This window comes from Leuresthes tenuis, unplaced genomic scaffold (genome assembly GCF_036924035.1).
Source record: "Leuresthes tenuis unplaced genomic scaffold, fLeuTen1.0.hap1 SCAF_16, whole genome shotgun sequence".
Taxonomy (NCBI): Eukaryota; Metazoa; Chordata; class Actinopteri; order Atheriniformes; family Atherinopsidae; genus Leuresthes; species Leuresthes tenuis.
Window position 1 is genome coordinate 17957574 of NW_027325370.1, and position 18609 is coordinate 17976182.

Here is an 18609-nt window from a genome sequence, read left to right on the forward strand (position 1 = left end):
CAGAAATCTGGGTATGGTGATGGACTCAGACCTAAATTTGAACAAACACATTAAGGCAATAACAAAGTCAGCCTACTATCACCTGAAGAATATATCAAGGCTAAAAGATCTGATGTCTCAGCAGGACCTGGAAAAACTAGTCCATGCATTTATCTTTAGTAGGCTTGAATATTGTATATTGTACCAGCATCTTTACAGGTCTACCTAAAAAAATCAGTTAGACAACTGCAGCTCATTCAGAACTCAGCTGCTCGAGTCCTCACTAAGACCAAAAAAGTGGAGCACATCAGTCCAGCTCTGAAGTCTTTACACTGGCTGCCTGTCCATCAGAGGATAGACTTTAAAGTTCTAATGCTGGTCTATAAAGCCCTGAATGGTCAAGGACCAAAATACATCAGTGACCTCCTGACCCACTATGAACCTTCCAGACCCCTCAGGTCATCTGGATCCGGTTTTTTATCAGTTCCCAGAGTCAGAACCAGACATGGAGAAGCTGAATTCAACTTCTATGCTCCACATGTCTGGAACAAACTCCCAGAAAGCCTCAGATCAGCTGAAACACTCAGTGTATTTAAGTACAGGTTGAAGACACATCTATTTTCAGCTGCATTTGAATAAGCTTGAGTTTGAAAACGGAATCATATTTTAACTATTGATTTTATCTTTCATATATATATTTTTTTTATGATTTTATCTATTGTTCCCATTTCTTTATTTTGCTTAAATTTTAGATCATGCTTTTTATTTTTTATTTCTTCTGTTTTAATGTCTCTGTAAAGCACTTTGAATCACCTTGTTGTTGAATTGTGCTATACAAATAAACTTGCCTTGCCTTGCTTAATTTCAGAAATAAAAGCTTAAATGTTTATATTTTGCTTCCAAGTAGCCATATTTTCTTGTATTCTTTTAAAGTGGGCATTAGTTCTTCAGACTTTCTGAATGTCTTTCAGTTTTTTTTCTTTGGACATTGGCTGCTAATTTAGCATCCCACTTTATTTATAAAGCACTTTAAAAACAACAGCAAGGCTGACCAAAGTGCTCCACAATAAAACATAAAAGACACAGGTCAGGGGTAAAATATGCAGATAACTGAAGTATGAAATAACTATTATTAACTATTAATTAAATAACTGTTATTTCATAACAATATGAAATAACTGAAGAAATAATAATGAAAGAGTACATAAAAAGTTAAATAAGGTCACAGTCAACATTAAAAAGACTTGAAGACGCATCAAATAATTTTAAAGTGAGTTCAAAAGCAAACTGGAAACCAAAAATCGGGCGGCGACATTTCGCACCAGCTGTAGGCGAGCAATGGAAAAGAAGCGCCTTTCTGTATTCGAGTTGAGAGGTTATAAAAGGATGCATCACTGTTTCAAGGTTGTGTTTAGACCGAACAGGCTGGATTTTTGACAACCAAGATCCATTTTCACACCTAAATCTGTGATCATGGATTTGTCATATGAGAAGAAGGGTCGATGCAGAGGATCCTGCTGGTGCTGTTAGGTCTAAAGAACATGACTTCAATCTCACTATCATTGAAATTAAAAAAAAGTTTAGTGCCATCCATCAGGCTGGACAGAGCATGCACCAAAGGGCTTCAGTGGGATATAAACTGGACGGTCGTCCGCATTAAGATGAAAGGATACGCAATGTTTCCGGGAAATGGCAGCAGGTACAAAGAGAATGGAAGAGGTCCAAGAATCGCACCTTGTGGCATCTCCCATGGGAGGGTAGCAGAGGTGGAGGTAAAACCATCAATGCTGACACAAAAACTTCTATCCAAGCAGTAGGATCTAAACCATTAGAGAGCTGAGCCTGCGATGCCCACCAACTGCTCCAGAATCTTATGGTCTACTACGGTGTAAAAGGCAGCTGTTAAGTCCAAAAGCACGAATAGTACACAGATACCAGAGTCTGTTGCTAAAAAAATATCATTAAAAACCAGTCTGCTGACTGGAACACCTCCAGAATGGCATCTTCATCTAGAAAGGATGTCAACTGGCTATAGACTTTTTTTTAATTTTTTTTTTTTTTTTTTTTTTAGAGAGTTTAGACAAAAAACATTAGCTTGGCGACGGACCTGAAGTTGGACAAAAAAAGACTCTCTGGGGAGACACAACCTATGAGTGCGAGGTGCCCATTTCTTTGTGCAGAGCTAAAAAAAAAAAAAAAGACCCTTAACATATAAATTTATTTGTCAAAACAGTTGATAACTCCCTCCAAAGACATCCAAATAAACATGCCAACATGAAGATTAACAGTTCGTTTAATATAAACAAAAACATGTGAATATACAGCAGGTACTGTAATAATTTAATCATTCTTTATTTAAGGCTGAAGCCAGCTCCGATTATGTTGGCTTAACAGAAATTTGGCATCGCGTTCATCAGCCTTTAGTGATTCACATCACATTTTTGAAACCATATGACCTTTACAAAAAGAAACCCAGCATGGAAGTGAACAATACCATCACGGTAGTGACACAATCAGATGGCCCACCTGAATGAATGAATGTGGTCTTAAGGCTACAGGTACGCTGTTAACACTCACACAACATTCAGAGGGGTTGATGAGGACTGATGATGGAAAGATTATCAAATACTTACAATGACTGAACTATTAACAGAAGACAGAGTGACACTTTCCCCATAACTCAAAATTAATCATCTACCATAATATCTTCAGTCTAATGACAATCAGTAGCTCTGACTTTAAGCTGTAGCTGACATATTTCAGGAGGACTTGATGCGCAACACCGGACCTGTTGACTGGTCTTTTTGTTTGCTTTCGAAATGACATTGAAGTATTCAAGCAGCAGTCCTGAAAAGAGGCGTTTAAGTTCTCTAAATGGTAACAAAAAGAGCTTCAGTGCTGGCCAGGGACCGGTCGATGAGTCAGAACAACAAACAACCGCATATCATCTTCTCTTTTACCTTGTGAAAAACGTCATGAGGTTAAAGTCAGGTGGTAGGAAAAATCCTTCAGGAGTTCCGAAAAATGTTCAACGTTCAACAAAAAGTGCTTTAGATACTTTGTCTACTGCAATCTTATGTTTAAATGATTTACTATATATATATAAAATATATATATATATATATATATATCTTTTTTTGGAGATAATATAGAATAGTACATTATTATCAAAATTTGTAAGTGAAAAAGGACAGAAAATAAGTGAAGTATTGTGTTGTCACAGGCTGCTCACGCCCATTTCCTGTCCTCATATCTATGAATCACAGTTAGCACGACTGGATTGTTGCTATAAAAGCTGTGGCTGAAAGGAATTGCAGGTCAGAATCATCTCCATTCTCTCATAAGTGATGCTACGTTAAAGGAGACAACAAAGACAGCTCTTACCCTGGCTGCCACTTAGATACATCCGGGTCATTTTGCTCAGTTAGGAAGGTTTCCAAGGTTTCAAAGGTGACTGTTCGACCGGACTCCTGGACGATCACTGGACTATCGTTTGTGGCAGGAAAGGAGGTAATTCTGTCTCCGAGTTTCTCATGGCTCGATTCTTTTCATCCACATGTACTAACTGTGAAAGTCAGAAAGTGTGTCTATGTGTGCGAAGTCACGAGTGTGCGAGCCTGAGACAACAAGATATTTCCCGTTTGTGGCTTTTTGAATGACCAACCTTAAAGAAGAGGTTATATTTATATTAGACTGAGATGATAGGCTCTGTACGAGTGGAATATCTTTTGAACATCACAGCTTAGAAGCTCCTGAATAACTTAAGTTAACACTTTTCCGTAACCTCGTGATGGTTAAAGAAAAGATGATATACATTCCTTTTTTTGGACAATTCAACCAAGCTCCATGTCTCACCCACTTAGGACGACCTGGTCACACTGCAGGCAAAAGTGGCCCAAAATTGGACTTTTCTTCCCCGTTTGCGACTCATATCTGATTTTTCATATCTGACAGTCTGAACAGCACAAAACTCAAACCCAGGCCACTTTGCTGGTCGCATTTAAATTACATCGTGAACAACCATCGTATAATTAAGCATTAAGACCTACAGTGTGAACGTAGCCTAAATTCTACCACATCTTATAATTTTCCACTTCAGAATGGTCCAGTTTCTTGTTTGGACATAACCAAACTTAAACCCTAAAGATGCATATCGATGGTAAGAAAATCAACGTATCAAAGGCTAATGATTGTCATATCCAACATGTTGTATTCTGTGCTATAATTATCACTGGCAATGAAGGTAGATGAGTAAAAACACCAACATTTAAAAAAAAACAAAACACTGTATGAGTAAATGAAACCTGGATACAGGGAAACATCACAGATACATCCTAACCTGAAACAAACATGAAATACGGGCATGAATTACAGTACATCACATGAGTACACTGTGAATGCTCGTAACAAAGGCATTGTCATGTATTGTGGGCTGCACTGGGCTGTCCTCTGTAGCATGATGTGCTTTATTACCAACAAGCTTTTATTCTCTTTAACATGTTTAACTACTCGTATGCTGATTTTTTTTTTCTTCTGATCTTTTTTTGTTGTTGTTGAAATCCATGATTCCAGGTTGAAATGAACCAGTTTTGTTGACATGAGCTGCGATCACTAAAATAGTCTAAAATTTGGACTCCCCCCCCATTCAGCTGATGTATGAGCCTGAAATTTAAAAACTAAGCTTGCTACAAGGCTAATTTTACTATCACTGATATATTGGAGCCGTACCCCAAAATCTCACAGTCCTTTAAAAATGTATGAACAGGAAAGGAAACTGAGTATCGGTTTCTCTGCATTTAAACCCAAATGAAACCTGAAATGTCAATACAGTACCCATATTCAGCTTCTCTTCGGTCTTACACCTAAAAACAACCCACAATGTCTATTAATAATTGGAAATTAATCAAATGCTCTGGCTGGAGCCCACTAGGTGGGCTTTAAGAGGTTGATTGTACACAGCAGATTTGGTAAGCTAAACCAAATTCCAAGTCTACTGATCAATAAGCTCTTTTACCAAACACAGAGGGGAGGACTCAGAGTGCATATTATCTATAACAGCTAGACAGTGTCCGACTAAATAAGCTTTAAAAGAGAAAAGTATTGTAGTTGCCTGGTTTATACCAAATATTTTTCCCTTGTAAAACAACTCTGCAAAAAAATAGAATCTGTAGATACCATCTTCCACTAAAAGGATGATCTCACAAACATTCATCACCCCGTTAAACGGCTTTGTGTTCTTCTGAGCGTACATTTGAACTTAAAACGACCAAAATCAGAATGACAAAACCATAATATTCCGGGTTAAATATATTGTAACAGTCTATTGTACACTGCAGTGTGTTTTTCTGCAAATAGTCTCATATTCACTGAGCTTTATGGGTGCACCATATATCCAAAATCCAAGTGATATTCACCGGACTTCATTTTCACAGCATAAAGTTGAGTGGTTACTTCGTCACACAGTCACATGACTACATCAGTTTCTTCCATGTTACCTCAGAGACAATAACTGATGTCTGGAGTGTCTCAGAGAAGTCTCGGGTCTATCTCTTATAGTGACTGGGTGCGTCTGCAAACATGTACTTCAGTCTGTAAGCTTCAGCCAGGAGGAGACCCACTTCCTCGTTCCCCCAGTGGATTGTGGGAAGGTTCTGCAGAAGCATGAGGAGGCCCTGAATAGCAAGGGAAATTAACATCACCACACTGGGAGGATAATAGCATTTCACAGCGAGTAAAGAATGTAGGTTAGCATGTAAAACTGAGGTTTAAGATAGTGGAATCAGGTGTGCATGCATATACTACACACCATCTGATTTAACAAGAAGTAAAGAGAGGCTTTAATCACTATTTAACTTTATTTTTTTCTACTTTAAAAACCATTTAGCTGTTTTTATAGCTATAAAAAGTGATATATGTATATATTTACTATTAGCTGTTTATCATTATCATCCCGGTTTAATGATAAAATACTTGATTCATTATAGCACTAAGACATTAGCTACTGTAATTAGCACAGTAAGTGATCGGAAATGTATTATTATTTAATTTAGTGGTAAAAAGTTTAGCAAAAAGGAAAAGGCATTGCAATAAAAATCAAGGGAATAAAATGTTGATATCAAAAAGACTCGCTTTTATTTTAAAATCATCGTTCTAAGCAACATTAGATAATATCTGTGAGTGAAAGATGGACCCAGACTGTATGAACTGAGGCAAAGGTGGAAAAAGCTTCTTGTGTTGCTACTACAACCGTTATCTGACCGACTCCTCTTAAAGTCAGAATGAATGACAACAAGCTAAGCGATACCTGAAAGTCAACCATGGAGAGGATTTCTTTGCGCCACTCGATGAGGAATGCAGCGCAGACATACAGGTGGAAGTGGGAGAAGCCCTCTGCTTCAGCCTGTGGAAAACAGAGAATTCCCAGAGCCAGTTACAACACGGAGTTATCCAGCAGGGTGATCTGTCTGTGTCTTTGCAGTAGGCTTAATCCCCAGTATGGCAGCTGCAGCTTGCAAAAAGACCTCACCTTTAGAATCTAAAACTTAGTCAGATCACACTGTTCCAAGAAAAATTATTAATGAAGAATATCCCTTAACTCTGCTCAGTTCTAACACTTAAAGATGTGTGCAGAATCCCCCAAAAAGAAGCAGGTTTGTAGTTTTTAGGGAGTGAAAAATGGAATCGCATCCTACCAAAAACACAATTCTCAGTCAGCCAGGAAATGAATAATCTTAAATTATTGGATATTTATTGGTTTTTGAAAAATGTGTTTACAAATGAAGAGGCCTTCGGCTGAGCAGAGAAATGTCAACAAGAAGCAAAAAAAAGATCAATCTGCTGGCAAACAACATTCGATAAAAGTTACATCATTAAAGAAAAAAAGCAAGTTTCTGAAACAGAGCTGTCAGATTTGACCCTGAATATCACTGATTTTGATTTAAAGAGCAGGGAAACCGTGCCGACACTTAATCTGAAGAGCATTAAAGATATTATGCACAATTCGTCAAAGCTAATTGTCACAAAGCTCATGGTTAGAAGACTGCAGAAAAGATGCAGCTGGATTTGGAATACACAGGCCCTAAAAGTCCTAAAAGTGATGACGGAGGACACTCTGCTCTACCTGATAGGTGTCCCAAAGACGGATAGTACAACGAAGGGGCAACTCCCTCATCAGAAGGTTGTTCATCCACCGGAAAGCAAACTGCAGGTACTCCACTTCATACCTCTTGAAATAATTGTGAATGTCCACTGGAGACAAAAAGAAGAAGAAAAAAAAAACCAAAAACACATTTAGATCCTGCGTTTTCAGCTTTTACGTGAGTTTTTTTTCCTCATTACTTACCATCTATTCTGCTGACGAGCTCCTCCAAAGCTTTCACTTTGTTCTGGATTCCAGGCTGTGCAAAGGTGTAGTTGTCCTGAAAGATAATGTGTTTCAGTAAGCTGGCACAGCCGCAGTTTTCCATAAACGCAGACATATAAAGTGTGTGACCACACCTGTATGCCATCAAGCAGTTTGCTCATGCACCAGAAGCTGTCGGCTTCAATGTTTCTCTGGGTGTCCAGAGGCAACGCTGCAACGTCAAAGTTCTCCACATCCTCCGCTGGAACAACAAGTATCACTTCGATTAAACGGACGACTCCGAGCAGCACTTTGTAACGGACATTTTGTGATGCAGATATTGAGTATCGAGGTCACTGGTTGAAGGAATGTTCTTTAAAGCACAGCTAACACTCGGGCTGTATGCATGAATTGTCACACATTGAACTTACTGACAAACTCAGACAAGAAGACGACAAAGAAGGGCGTGACCAGGTCATTGATCCCCTGGACGTAACCGCTGGCTGGGTGGCGGATGGCCCAGATGAAGAGAATCCTCTCAAATACCTGAGGAAAAACAACAAAATGGAATTCATTCTTAATTTTCTAAGCCTGGGCTTGAGACACAACGGTTTGACGCTCTGGATAACATTATTCAGCAACTGTAGTCTCAGTTTTTACAGCAGAACTTCAGAGTATAAACCTCTTGATACAAAGAGAAAAATAAACTAGAATTAGATGACTGAGCCAGAGCTGTAGGGAAAACTCCGAAGGAGCTAAACCTTTGTGCATTAACCGGAGTTCAATAACAAGACGGGTTGAACAAATTCGTCTTCACCAGAGTTTCTTTTGCGTATTTTGTGGTCGCTGTTGTTTCTAAGAAGATGCAGGGTATGCTCAATTGGCTGCATTTTCAGTATTTGCTGCTAGACGTCACTATATCGTACACACAGAGCTTATACGAAAAGAGAATTATTACCCCGATGTTGCAAGACAGCAAGTAAATCTGGATACAACGCTTTAGTGTTTTAAGCAACCACATAAAAATCATAAACCACGTTTGGGGAACAAGCCAAGTTCTGTTTTAACAGCAAAGTTCCTCTGAAGTGTCGCAACATGATGCAGCTTCTTCCTCAATGACACGGCACCACGTTATTTCACTCTCAGTGCCCTGGTTATCTGCTCCAAAGGTAACATTCAGGGCAACCAAATACAGACGACAGAACACAAAGATGCTGGTGTTTTTCGCAGGTTAATGTCAGATGTGTAAAACCTTGCAGCTTTCACTTAACTGACGAAAGTAAATCAGTGTAATTTGACTTGACCCATCACAGGAGGCTGTAAAAGGAACTGAGTTCAGCTTTGCTTGGCTCTGGACACTTTTTAAGTGAAACACAATACCAGTCAAAAGTTTGGACAACGCTCCTAAAGAAATGTCCTTTCTTTTCTAAATCATTCTTTAACATTTCAAAAGTGAAGGCTTAAAAAAATAAAGAAAAAACCCCGGTTTGTCTTCAGTATTGTTCCATAAAGTTAAAAAAAAAAAAAAAAATTTTTCTAGACTTTCAACTGGAACTGATCATCCAAAATAAATAGAACCATAATTATGATAGATTAGCAAAATATAGAAGCTTTAGGAATAATATAAAACGACTTATTATTGTTATTGATAGTATTATTGATGATGAGGCTACACATTAGGGGGACTATTATGGTTCTTTCTGATCATTGTTTACATTAACATGTTCAGTTGGCTAAATCGGGTATAATTTTATTTATTTATCTTTTTTAAATCAATGACATTTATTTGACATTTCAAAAGGAATTCTGGGAACATTTTAGGTACATTTTTTCGTCTTTGATAGGATAAATAATATAAAAAATGTAACCATATCCAGTCTGTTTTTGCTGCCAAAGCCAGAGCTCAAATAGCCTCAAGAGTGTAAGTGTCGAGATTTGTTCCTCCGGGAAAACACAAATAATAAAATATCTTTTAGATTTAAAAACTGTGACAGAGTAAACAGATTGACACGTTTGATTTGTCCCTGAGGTCCCTCCTGAGCTGCAGTGACAGAATAATTAACATGCATCACCATTCCCTGGTCAGTTAGCATCACTTCTACTCTCCTCTGTTTGTTAGAGTTTCTGTGGGGGTCCTTCTGTAGGAAATCACTCTGTATTTACAGAGTTAACTGTGTGACGCTGCAAAACCTGAGACCGGACAAAAGATAATGAATAAGCAATAAACTCTGATTAACTCTTAATTTTACAGATGACCCAAAACAAACTAAAATGCCCAATGAACTACTGTGATATCTGAAATGCTCCTCTTGGGTCCAGATCTTACCTCTTGGACTGCGGGCTGCTGGAACAAGGGAATCAGAGGGTTGGTTCTTGGGATGTCGATATGGATCTAACAGGAACAAATATTAAGACTCGGTACAATCGAAGCAGGAACTGGTTTGTGTCTGTTTTATTTCAAGTTGGAATATGGTGCTTTCTGATTATGGAGAGAATAGGAGAAGCGATCAAAAGATCTATTTCTTGGCCTGAATTGCAGCATTACCTGTCTGTATGTGTCTTTATAGTGCTCATCTGTTCTGGAGTGGTAATACTGCTCTATGAACCCAAAATATTCCTCTCGCTTTCGTTTGAGCACCAACTCTCTGCGCTCCTTGTTGGCCGGCAGGTAGCCCTGTCAGAGGGGAAGAAGAGGACTGAAAACACTGAACAGAAACTTCTCTTGTTGATTAAGTCAACAGTTTCTCAGAAACAGAACAAGCTGGCCAGTTGAGATTAGAGAAAAGAGGAGATAGGGTTGCCCGTGATGACCAAGCTTTAGACTGAATGAGAGGGTTTTCCTGAGAAGCTGTTCTAATAGATACACAGTGAATAAAAATGGAGCTCAAACTACAGAAAGCTGTGTGGAGTCAAAGTAGCTGAAATGTTTTACAGAACATGCGATGTTGTGAAGCTGAGGGTCATGAGCCTTACAGAGAGAAGCCTCCACGTGATTGGCCGGACTTCTCTTGGTATTCCTGACCAACTGTGCTTCCGGAGCTCTTCTGTAACAGCACAGAGTAAGACATGAATTACCAATGTTATCACCCAGTTTCAGTCCAAAGAAAACACACAGAAACAAACAGCAGCTGGTTGTAAAACAGAGACTAGAGACTCTTCTTCACCACGAAAGTGGGGAAACTTTGAGGTCAGCTTTAAGGAAAGATTTTTTTTTTCCCCTGGAAAAATCTGATCCGGGTTTTCATCGCACCTGTTCAAATCCTTATTACTCCTAACTGCCCAGTGTCTTGAGCTGCGTGGGTCCTCCTCGGGAAAAATGTCTTCCTGGTGGAGGATTTGCAAAGTTTTGCGATGTGTCCTCTGGGTTAAAATTTCATTCGTTTGGAAAACCGGTCTTCAGAAAATGTTAGCTGTCAGGTTTGATATCTAATCTGGATTCTGAGCTCTGCCGAAACACTGTCCAATAAAATAAAGCGGCACCGTAAAAATAAAATAAAATCCTATCAAATGATTGGATAAACATTAATTAAACTCCAAGAGGACTGCTGATACAAGTGTGAGGAATATGTGAAAGCAAATTTTATTGCAAATTCCCTGCCTGCCCATCATTTGCTTCATGATCTTCTGTACTTTATGGCTCTTTTATTTATTTTTTTATATATATTTTGTTCTTTAAGAATATTTTTTATTCTTCAATATATATTTTATTTATATATTTATGTCATCTATACATCTGAATGCAGTCCAGCAGGCACAAAAAAGTTATATGATAAAGAAATATAATTTATGGATAGCAACTTGTAATATATATTACAAGTAATATTACATTATGTTATCGTTTATAAATTCTCTAACATTATAGAAAACTATTTTCCTGATGCACATTGTATACTTATCTGAACCACAATGAGCAGAAAGAATTTGGAAGTAGTCTGGCTTCTGATTTTACAGGTAAATGTAAAGTCAATGTTTTATGAATGTGAACTTGAAAGAAAAAAGTCCTGATACAATGAAAATGGCGCTTTGATATATCCCGAAATATAATTTCATGCTAAAGAAAGACTTAAAGACGGTGTGTGGAAGCCTTTTTTCTGTACCTAGGTCAGTGTTTGGACTCGCCAGCAGCTGCTTGAATTTGTCCAGCCGGGTTTTCTCTCGCACAGTCATGGGTGGCGCCCCTGAAGCGTTCTGGTCTGAGATGCGAGCCACCAGCGGGATGATGGGACGAACTGGGAGGGACTGCTGCTTCTGTAGTGAAGAGCGAACTGCAGAGGTACAAATGAGACAATCAAATGAAAGTTCAACAGATCTATTGTGTTTAAAACATCCATCATTCCTATAATTACTATTTAGCTTAAAAATACTTGGGTTTTCCATTTAAATGCTGTGCTGCTACTAATAGATTATAATTATAAAGGCACATGAATGCAGCTTAAAGTATTCACTCCCAAACTAAACTATTCATCAGCATCATCAAGATGAGGAAGAACTCGCTGAATAATCACTTTAATTTGTAATTTGATTTGACTCTGTGGGGACACTGCTTTTACTGAATGAATGAGCCAAGATGATTCATTTGCAATCGTATGAATATTCAGCAGCCAGGTGACATCTGAATAGAGGTCCAGGTGCTTGGCGAAAACCATTTGACTATTCATAAGACAGCTGGACCTAAATATGTATATATAGACAGGACCAGCCGAAATGAGGACGACCGACACCTGTTTCCATGTAAGTTTTTGCATTGTTCAAGACACTCACATGGTCCTCCAGCCATCTCCTAAGTTCCCACGGTTCATACATCTAAATCTGGAGAATACAGTGATGTATTCATGAATAATATGGCTAACAATCACATAACGTCATATAGTTGAAACTTAGAACATACAGTTTTCCCCTTGTCTGATTCACATATGAAGACCTCTTAACATGAGCTTAAAGAAGCAAATTAGCCACATTATCTGGCTTTACAACACATCATTTGATAATAGAAACTCATTTTTTAGACGTTAGGTAAAGAAAAGTAGGTCACGATCCTATGTTTAATTCAGAAGAATAATGCATATCAATGAGCCGAACATGCTGTGGTCCACATCTTAAAAAAAAAAACACCATGCAGGCATTAAATGAATGTTTAAGCTTAAAGAAGCAGCATGGGGACAGAAAATCCAAATCAACCAAACTAAGGCACATGTTTACAAATTAGGCAATGTTTAAGCAGGATAATGTTTTGCAGTTTTAGAGGATAGAAACCAATACTTTGAACTTTGTAAATACACATTAACTTCTGCCACGGATGGTTCCTTGATCATTGACAAAAGATGGAATATGACAACGTACTGTGTGGCACTTCATTTCAGTACCATGATTATGAGGCTCGCTACCATCTCAATCACTTTCTTACAGTTATGAGTCAACGACCCATACAGCTGGAAAGAGAGACATGACAGCCGATAAATATAAAAATAACCATTAAAATCCACGTTTAAACATTGCTGATAACATTTAGAATAATTCAAGTATCGCTCAAGTTGTTTTTAGACCTTTTAATATGGAAATACTACAAGTGATACACTTGTACTCTTTTTAAAATTCAAAGTTTTTATTTATAAAAATCCACAAAGATAGCTTAAAAACCTTAAGCACTGGTTCAGTGTGTTGCCTCGATAACTAAAAATGCTAACTGTATTAAGATGAAACCTTTCACGAGTTCAGCATCTCTTGTCAGGCACATGTTAAAGGCCTGATATAATCCCAGCTGCACTCCTCTAATTAGCTTCACAGTGAACCACCTGCTAAGCTGCTCGCTGTCTCTTAAACCAGAACGAACTGCTGCAGCATTTGTCTGACCTACCTGAGGACGCGTTGAGGTGTGCTTCACTGCTAGACTTCACAACTTTGCCATTGACCCGCTCGCACTCTGCGTCCTCGTCCTGTGCGTCCTCCTGCAGGGTCTGAGCCTCGGTCCTGGGCGGAGCCTGCCTGTGCGACAACACGCTTTCTGTGTCAGCTGACAGAGGCTGCAGCCGCTGCGAGGAGAAAACAACAGCACATGAGAATATCTCCCACAGTTTCAGACCAGCCAAGAAGCACTCAGTGAGAAAGATGCCATGTAGCTACTTGGTTTTGGAGGGATGGTGTAGAGTTCTGGCCTGATGGCGCAGACAAGGTCGGAATGAGAGTCCCGCGGAAATCCTCGTCCTCCTCATCGTCGATGTCCCAAGCGTCGTTGGTGCTGCGCGCAAACTCGTGGAAGCTCGAGGCTTTTTTAGACTTGAGGTTGTTGAAGTTGGTCTTCGTGTCTTTCGGGTACCTGCAGAGGGACGGATTGAGGGATGAACAGTTTGAAAAGAGACATTCAAGAGCTGAGTGATCTCACTTGTCGCACAAATGGTTGATACGCTAACAAAAACCTTCAGAGATTGTGTGATAAAATTAAACTAAACTGCAAATCCAACACAAAAGTGCAAAAAAAACGTGTTGCAATTAAGAGTGTTCACCATAAACATTTCACACTTGCACTGACGGCTGCATGCAGTTCACACATGTACGAAACAACTGAGGAACAGTTGATGTGGGAGTGAAAAACGCAGCCATGCACCATGCAGCCCAGCGGTGTACCGAGCACTTACGTGCGTCGCAAACGGGGATCGAGAGGTGGGTGCTGTGCTCCGTAAACTGGCTGCACGCTGTGGAAGATAGCGTGAAATACCGTCACCTCTGAGTAGAAAAAAACATCTGCAGCTCCTCAGACGTTGACCCAGCTAATCAAAGGGCATCTACGGATTAATCATTGTTCAGAGGAATGCTGTTCAGCTCCTTTAAAAATAACAATTTCTGACACGAGCATTTCTGAGTGAAGGAAGTGGTTAGTGTGCACATCCATCCAAACCCCATCGGGTACCGCGGCACAACAAAACAGCATTATTAGTCTGTTTTTGACAAGGCGTCTAAAATTAGACTGTAAGTTGTGAAGGTTTGTTTTATTTAATCTGCTTTTGATCAGCATCCCTACAGAAACTTGCAGGCCTGATGTTTTTCTCCCAAAACACACGAGGGGTTCTGCTCCAGTGCATTTTCCTGCTGTGTGAGTGATGACATCTTGTTGGCATTTGGAATATCCCTATGATAGCATTTTAATTTGGGATCTGTCATTTCAGTGTCTGAAGGATTAAACGTGGCTCCGAACCCAGTGGGAAGCATTTTGTGAAACATAGAGCCACAAACTCTGCCTCTGCTGACAAATGACAACTCAGTTGCCCGTCTTAGTTAGGTTTGCCTGTTTTTAGTCTGATAGTGAGTGAAACTAGTGAACAGCTTGCACAACTCCCGTGCTGTTCACCTCCCTGTGGTGGGCAGTATGTTCAGAGGACGTGAGAATCTTAAACCTCAGCTTTTTTTCCAACTCTTTGGCAACCAAAAGCACAAAAAGACATCACTTTGGGTCAGAGCCATGATTTCCAGCAACGCTCTTTTCTTTATCTCTTTTGCCCCACAGAGAGCCAAGAAGAACCGCCTCCTCCACCTTTGATCTCAAGCTTTACAACTGTGCATATGAAAGCTTGTGTTAACAGCAGAAAATCTGATTCTACAGTCTTCTAAACAAACAACTTCCCTGTAAAGCAATTTTTTTCTCTTGAGGTGGTCACAAGAGGTCAGCTTATGGTCACTGGTAGGCTGAATTCTGGAGGATTTCTTTGTGGAGGAGGGTCTATTTTGATATGGATTCGGTTTACAGACTGAGATTTAAGGAATTTCTAAGCCCCCCCCCCCTCCTCCTAAACCAAATCTTCCTTTAATCCAAAATATGCCCCATCAGTCATGATAATTCCTTCATCTGAAATAGCTAAGAGGCTTAAGTGAGTATCTCATAGAGCAACAAACATAACCATTAGTCTGAGGATTAGATCAAACTGTGGCTAATAGAGCTAATTTATGCCCTTTCACATTAAAAAAATGACAGTGAGCATTGTGGCTGAGAACTAGGCCTGCTGATTATCTGGCAGTGCCAGAGTCTCTTGTTTACCAGCCTCACACTTGTTTTATCAGAAGCGGCTCAAGGCCAGCCAGCAAGACTAACTCCTCGCCTTCCTGTTCAAACACATGTTTGTGTTTCCAGTCGACCACTCCAACCAGTTTGAGAGAAAGATCAGAGTGTGTGACAAAGACAGAAACGCCCTCGCCTTGGAGATCCTCTCAGATTTCCCAAACAGACGGAGCTTTTCTGCTCCACCCTCTGGCAGTTACATGACGTCAGAGGATCATATCAGTCATAAAAGCATGCAGGTCAATGAGGATCGGGAATGAAAAAAAAAACAAAAAACACACACGTAAGCACAAGTAGGTCAGGTCTTATTGATGAGGTGTACTGAGTTTTGCAAAAAGTGCAGCACAAAGAAGAGCGCGTGAGAGTTCCTCCCAGTCTTCAGTTCTCATTATAATCCAAAGCCATGATGAAATGAGTTAGCTCTGCAGGTTGTTACAAGCCCGGTCTCAGTTTCTGTCCCTCGTTATTACATTTGTGTCATAGAATACACAAGTGTCCGGCAAAATGTGAAAAGCCAAGGCTATAGTTCCTAGATGAACAACATACTACTACCTGGGTTGAGAAATGAAGCTGCTGCCTGATAAACAAGATAAATGAGGGGATATCTTTACATTTTAAGTGTAGAGGAGCTTTTGAGCTGAGTGGAATAAGCCTCAAAACCTTTCCGCCACCAAATGAACTGAATGATTACACGTGAAAGGTGCAAACTGTGGTTAAGATTAAGCATTTTAAAAGCAGAGCTGTAGTGAAAGTAATGATGCCTCCATAATTTAAATTGTAAAAGTGCTCCGTTACGTCTGTGGATCAAAATGAAAAGAAAAAAATGCCGGCTAAGCACATTTTATGAAGGAATTGTTGTCAATAAAACTGCCGTTTAACTTGTACTTTCACCTCGTTGAACTTAAACTGAGTAAAGAAAGAACATATGACCGTCAGTTCCACAGATCAAGCAGCAAAGTCTGGGTTCCTGTGTCCAGTCCAGTGTTTTTATACCTGCTTCGAAACTGCCTTATCCACTCAGGAGTATTTCTAAATCAGGAATGCTGGTGTCTACGACTGAATCATTTCACGCGTTTTCATATCTTCTTGCTCAGATCGCAGCACACATTTTGTTAAGTCTCTGATTGTCTTCCGAGAGACTCTCAATAAGCGAGGGCTTTAATGAAATTGAGTTAGCATGTTTTCTACTTTGTATTTTATAACTTCCTTTACTAAGAAAATGGATGAACCAGTGTTGTGTCTACGCATAACTTTGCAAAGAACATTTTTTTTAAATTGTATCTTTTAGTACTTTATTATAAGCAGCCTGTCACAAAGACACGTCATTTCTTCACATTTATTTAGCTGAATCTATGAAAAATACCAAAGATAACCCAGTCTGACAGACAGAAAATAGTATTTTTGCACCAACAAGGGGATTCCCAATGAGCTATTAGCTGAAAACTTGGCACATCTCAGTATGGTGTGCAGTGTTTCCTTAAAACATTTGAGGAAACTAGACAACCGGAGGACAAAAGAAGAAGTGTCAGGCCTAAAAAACTATCTACAGCAGATGAACAGTATCTGAAAGAGGAAATAATCCAGCAAAGACCTGACACAGGACCTGAGAGATGCATCTGGACCGTCAGCTGATCCATCTACTGTTGGCCCAAGCCTCATCAGAAATGGTCTCCATGGAAGGATGGCTTTCTAGAAGCCATTCTTAAGGAAGGGAAACAGGGAGAAAAGGCTGAGCTATGCCAAATGACACAAGAAGTGGACTGAAAATCAGTGGCAACAGGTCTTATGGAGGGATGAATCCTCCCCAGAGCCCAGACCTCAACATTATTGAAGCAGTGTGGGATCATCCTGACAGAGAACAGAACAAAAGGCAGCCGACACCCAAAGAAGAGCTTTGGGATGTCCTTCAAGAAGTCTGGAGAACTATTCCTGAAGACTCCTTAAAGAAATGACAGAAAGCTTGTCTAAGAGGGTTCAGGCTGTGTTGGAGAATAAACGTGCTCAGACCAAATACTCACTTTCAAGCCTCTTAGAATTGTACAAACTCCGTTGTTGTCTTATATTCTGTATTTCCAATCATTTTTGCACATATTTCTCGTTTTCCTGGCTATTATAAAAAAAAATCTAGGGTGGCTCAAGAGTTTTGCAGTGTAGAAAACAAGACAGGGATTCTAATCGATAGTGTAGTCTTCTTCAAAGTGATTAATCTCAAAGTTGTGCTCTTTAATTTGTTTCACCAGCTCTCAGCACAGACAGGGGCAGCATATGGTGACAGATGACACCCCGCTTTGATCGTTGGAAACCGCAGAGAACAGAGATGGAGGTCTGCCTCTTTCAGCTGGAGGCTATTATCACGACGCACACACACAAACACACACACACACTCACACACACACGTACGTACAGAACGTCTGTAAGGTCACAAAGCGAACGAAATATAAAACCAAAACAATGTGCTCGTTTAATAACGACTTTTGGAATAATTACACTAAGCACCTACACGTTCAAATCAGCCGAGGAACTCAGCTGTAAGGTTGTGTTTCTATCTATATAGCTCTAGCTTCCAGTTACCTCCTTATCAGTTGAATCAATCTTTAACAGCAGTTGTACATTAACGGTTTGAAACTCGCTTAAAAATGTGCTACTTTTTTGTTAACAATAAGCAACGTATGTGTACCAACCTGCCGGGAACCTTTGCGTTTCTCCTCCAGAAATTGATCCTGTTTTCGGTGGCCATACTCAGTAAATACAACCCCCGTTTAGACCGCCACCAAGACCGGCTCCTCGTACGATGAAACCATGGATAAAACCCCTTCCGCGTTCCAGGAGCGACGACTCAGACCCGCTCAGCTCTTTGTGATCGGCCTCCTCGCGTGTTCAAACGGTCGGGAGATAGCGATATTTAGTTGTCGGCTGCGATGATGTGGGAGACGGCTCACTGGAAGTCGCCATCTTGGAGAGCAACGGCCGGTGCGCGTGATTGGCGGTTGGATCGAACAGGTGCAGTGAAAGTGGCCAATAGGAGGAGCCTGCGGTGGAGCAAACGGGATGCTAGTTTATGAAAAAGAAAAAAAAAAGTGAGTAGAACGATGAAAACTTCCTGCTGGGAGGGGACGGTTTGTTATCGTTTTGAATCAGGGTTAAAACGTGAAGTTGTTGTTTGGACTTCAGCCATGTTGACGCCCGTATGTCGTGTAAAGGTTTGGTGAAGTGAAATAAACCAGGTAAAATGTCAGGAAAG

The 18609-nt window shown here is 39.9% G+C and overlaps 2 protein-coding genes across 3 annotated transcripts in view; one reads left to right on the forward strand and one right to left on the reverse strand.

Moving 5' to 3' along the window:
- The window catches only part of tmed4 (transmembrane p24 trafficking protein 4), a 260820-nt gene that overhangs the window by 24208 nt on the left and 218003 nt on the right, over positions 1-18609 (forward strand). The gene's annotated exons all lie outside the window — the stretch shown is intronic.
- On the reverse strand, positions 2255-18400 carry tbc1d22b (TBC1 domain family, member 22B). Of its 2 annotated transcripts, XM_072366735.1 has the most exons (14): positions 18050-18400; positions 13954-14010; positions 13442-13634; positions 13176-13350; positions 11419-11586; positions 10295-10365; positions 9867-9995; positions 9648-9713; positions 7753-7867; positions 7477-7583; positions 7322-7397; positions 7100-7227; positions 6284-6379; positions 2255-5651 (listed from the first exon to the last, which is right to left on the reverse strand). In XM_072366735.1, the coding sequence occupies exons 1-14, from the start codon at positions 18103-18105 to the stop codon at positions 5523-5525; spliced, it is 1566 nt and encodes a 521-aa protein (XP_072222836.1). In that variant the 5' UTR covers positions 18106-18400; the 3' UTR covers positions 2255-5522. The 2 variants fall into 2 exon arrangements, with proteins under 2 accessions (XP_072222836.1, XP_072222837.1); XM_072366736.1 differs by lacking the exon at positions 13954-14010 and having other exon boundaries at positions 18050-18399.

Bases quoted from the DNA above. Each gene is read 5' to 3' on its own strand.
- tbc1d22b (XM_072366735.1), bottom strand. From the start codon at position 18,105: ATGGCCACCGAAAACAGGATCAATTTCTGGAGGAGAAACGCAAAGGTT. The intron at 13,635-13,953 runs GTAAGTGCTCGG...GTCCCTCTGCAG, and splicing joins GATCCCCGTTTGCGACGCAC to GTACCCGAAAGACACGAAGA. The intron at 10,366-11,418 runs GTACAGAAAAAA...GTGCTGTTACAG, and splicing joins GAGTCCAAACACTGACCTAG to AAGAGCTCCGGAAGCACAGT.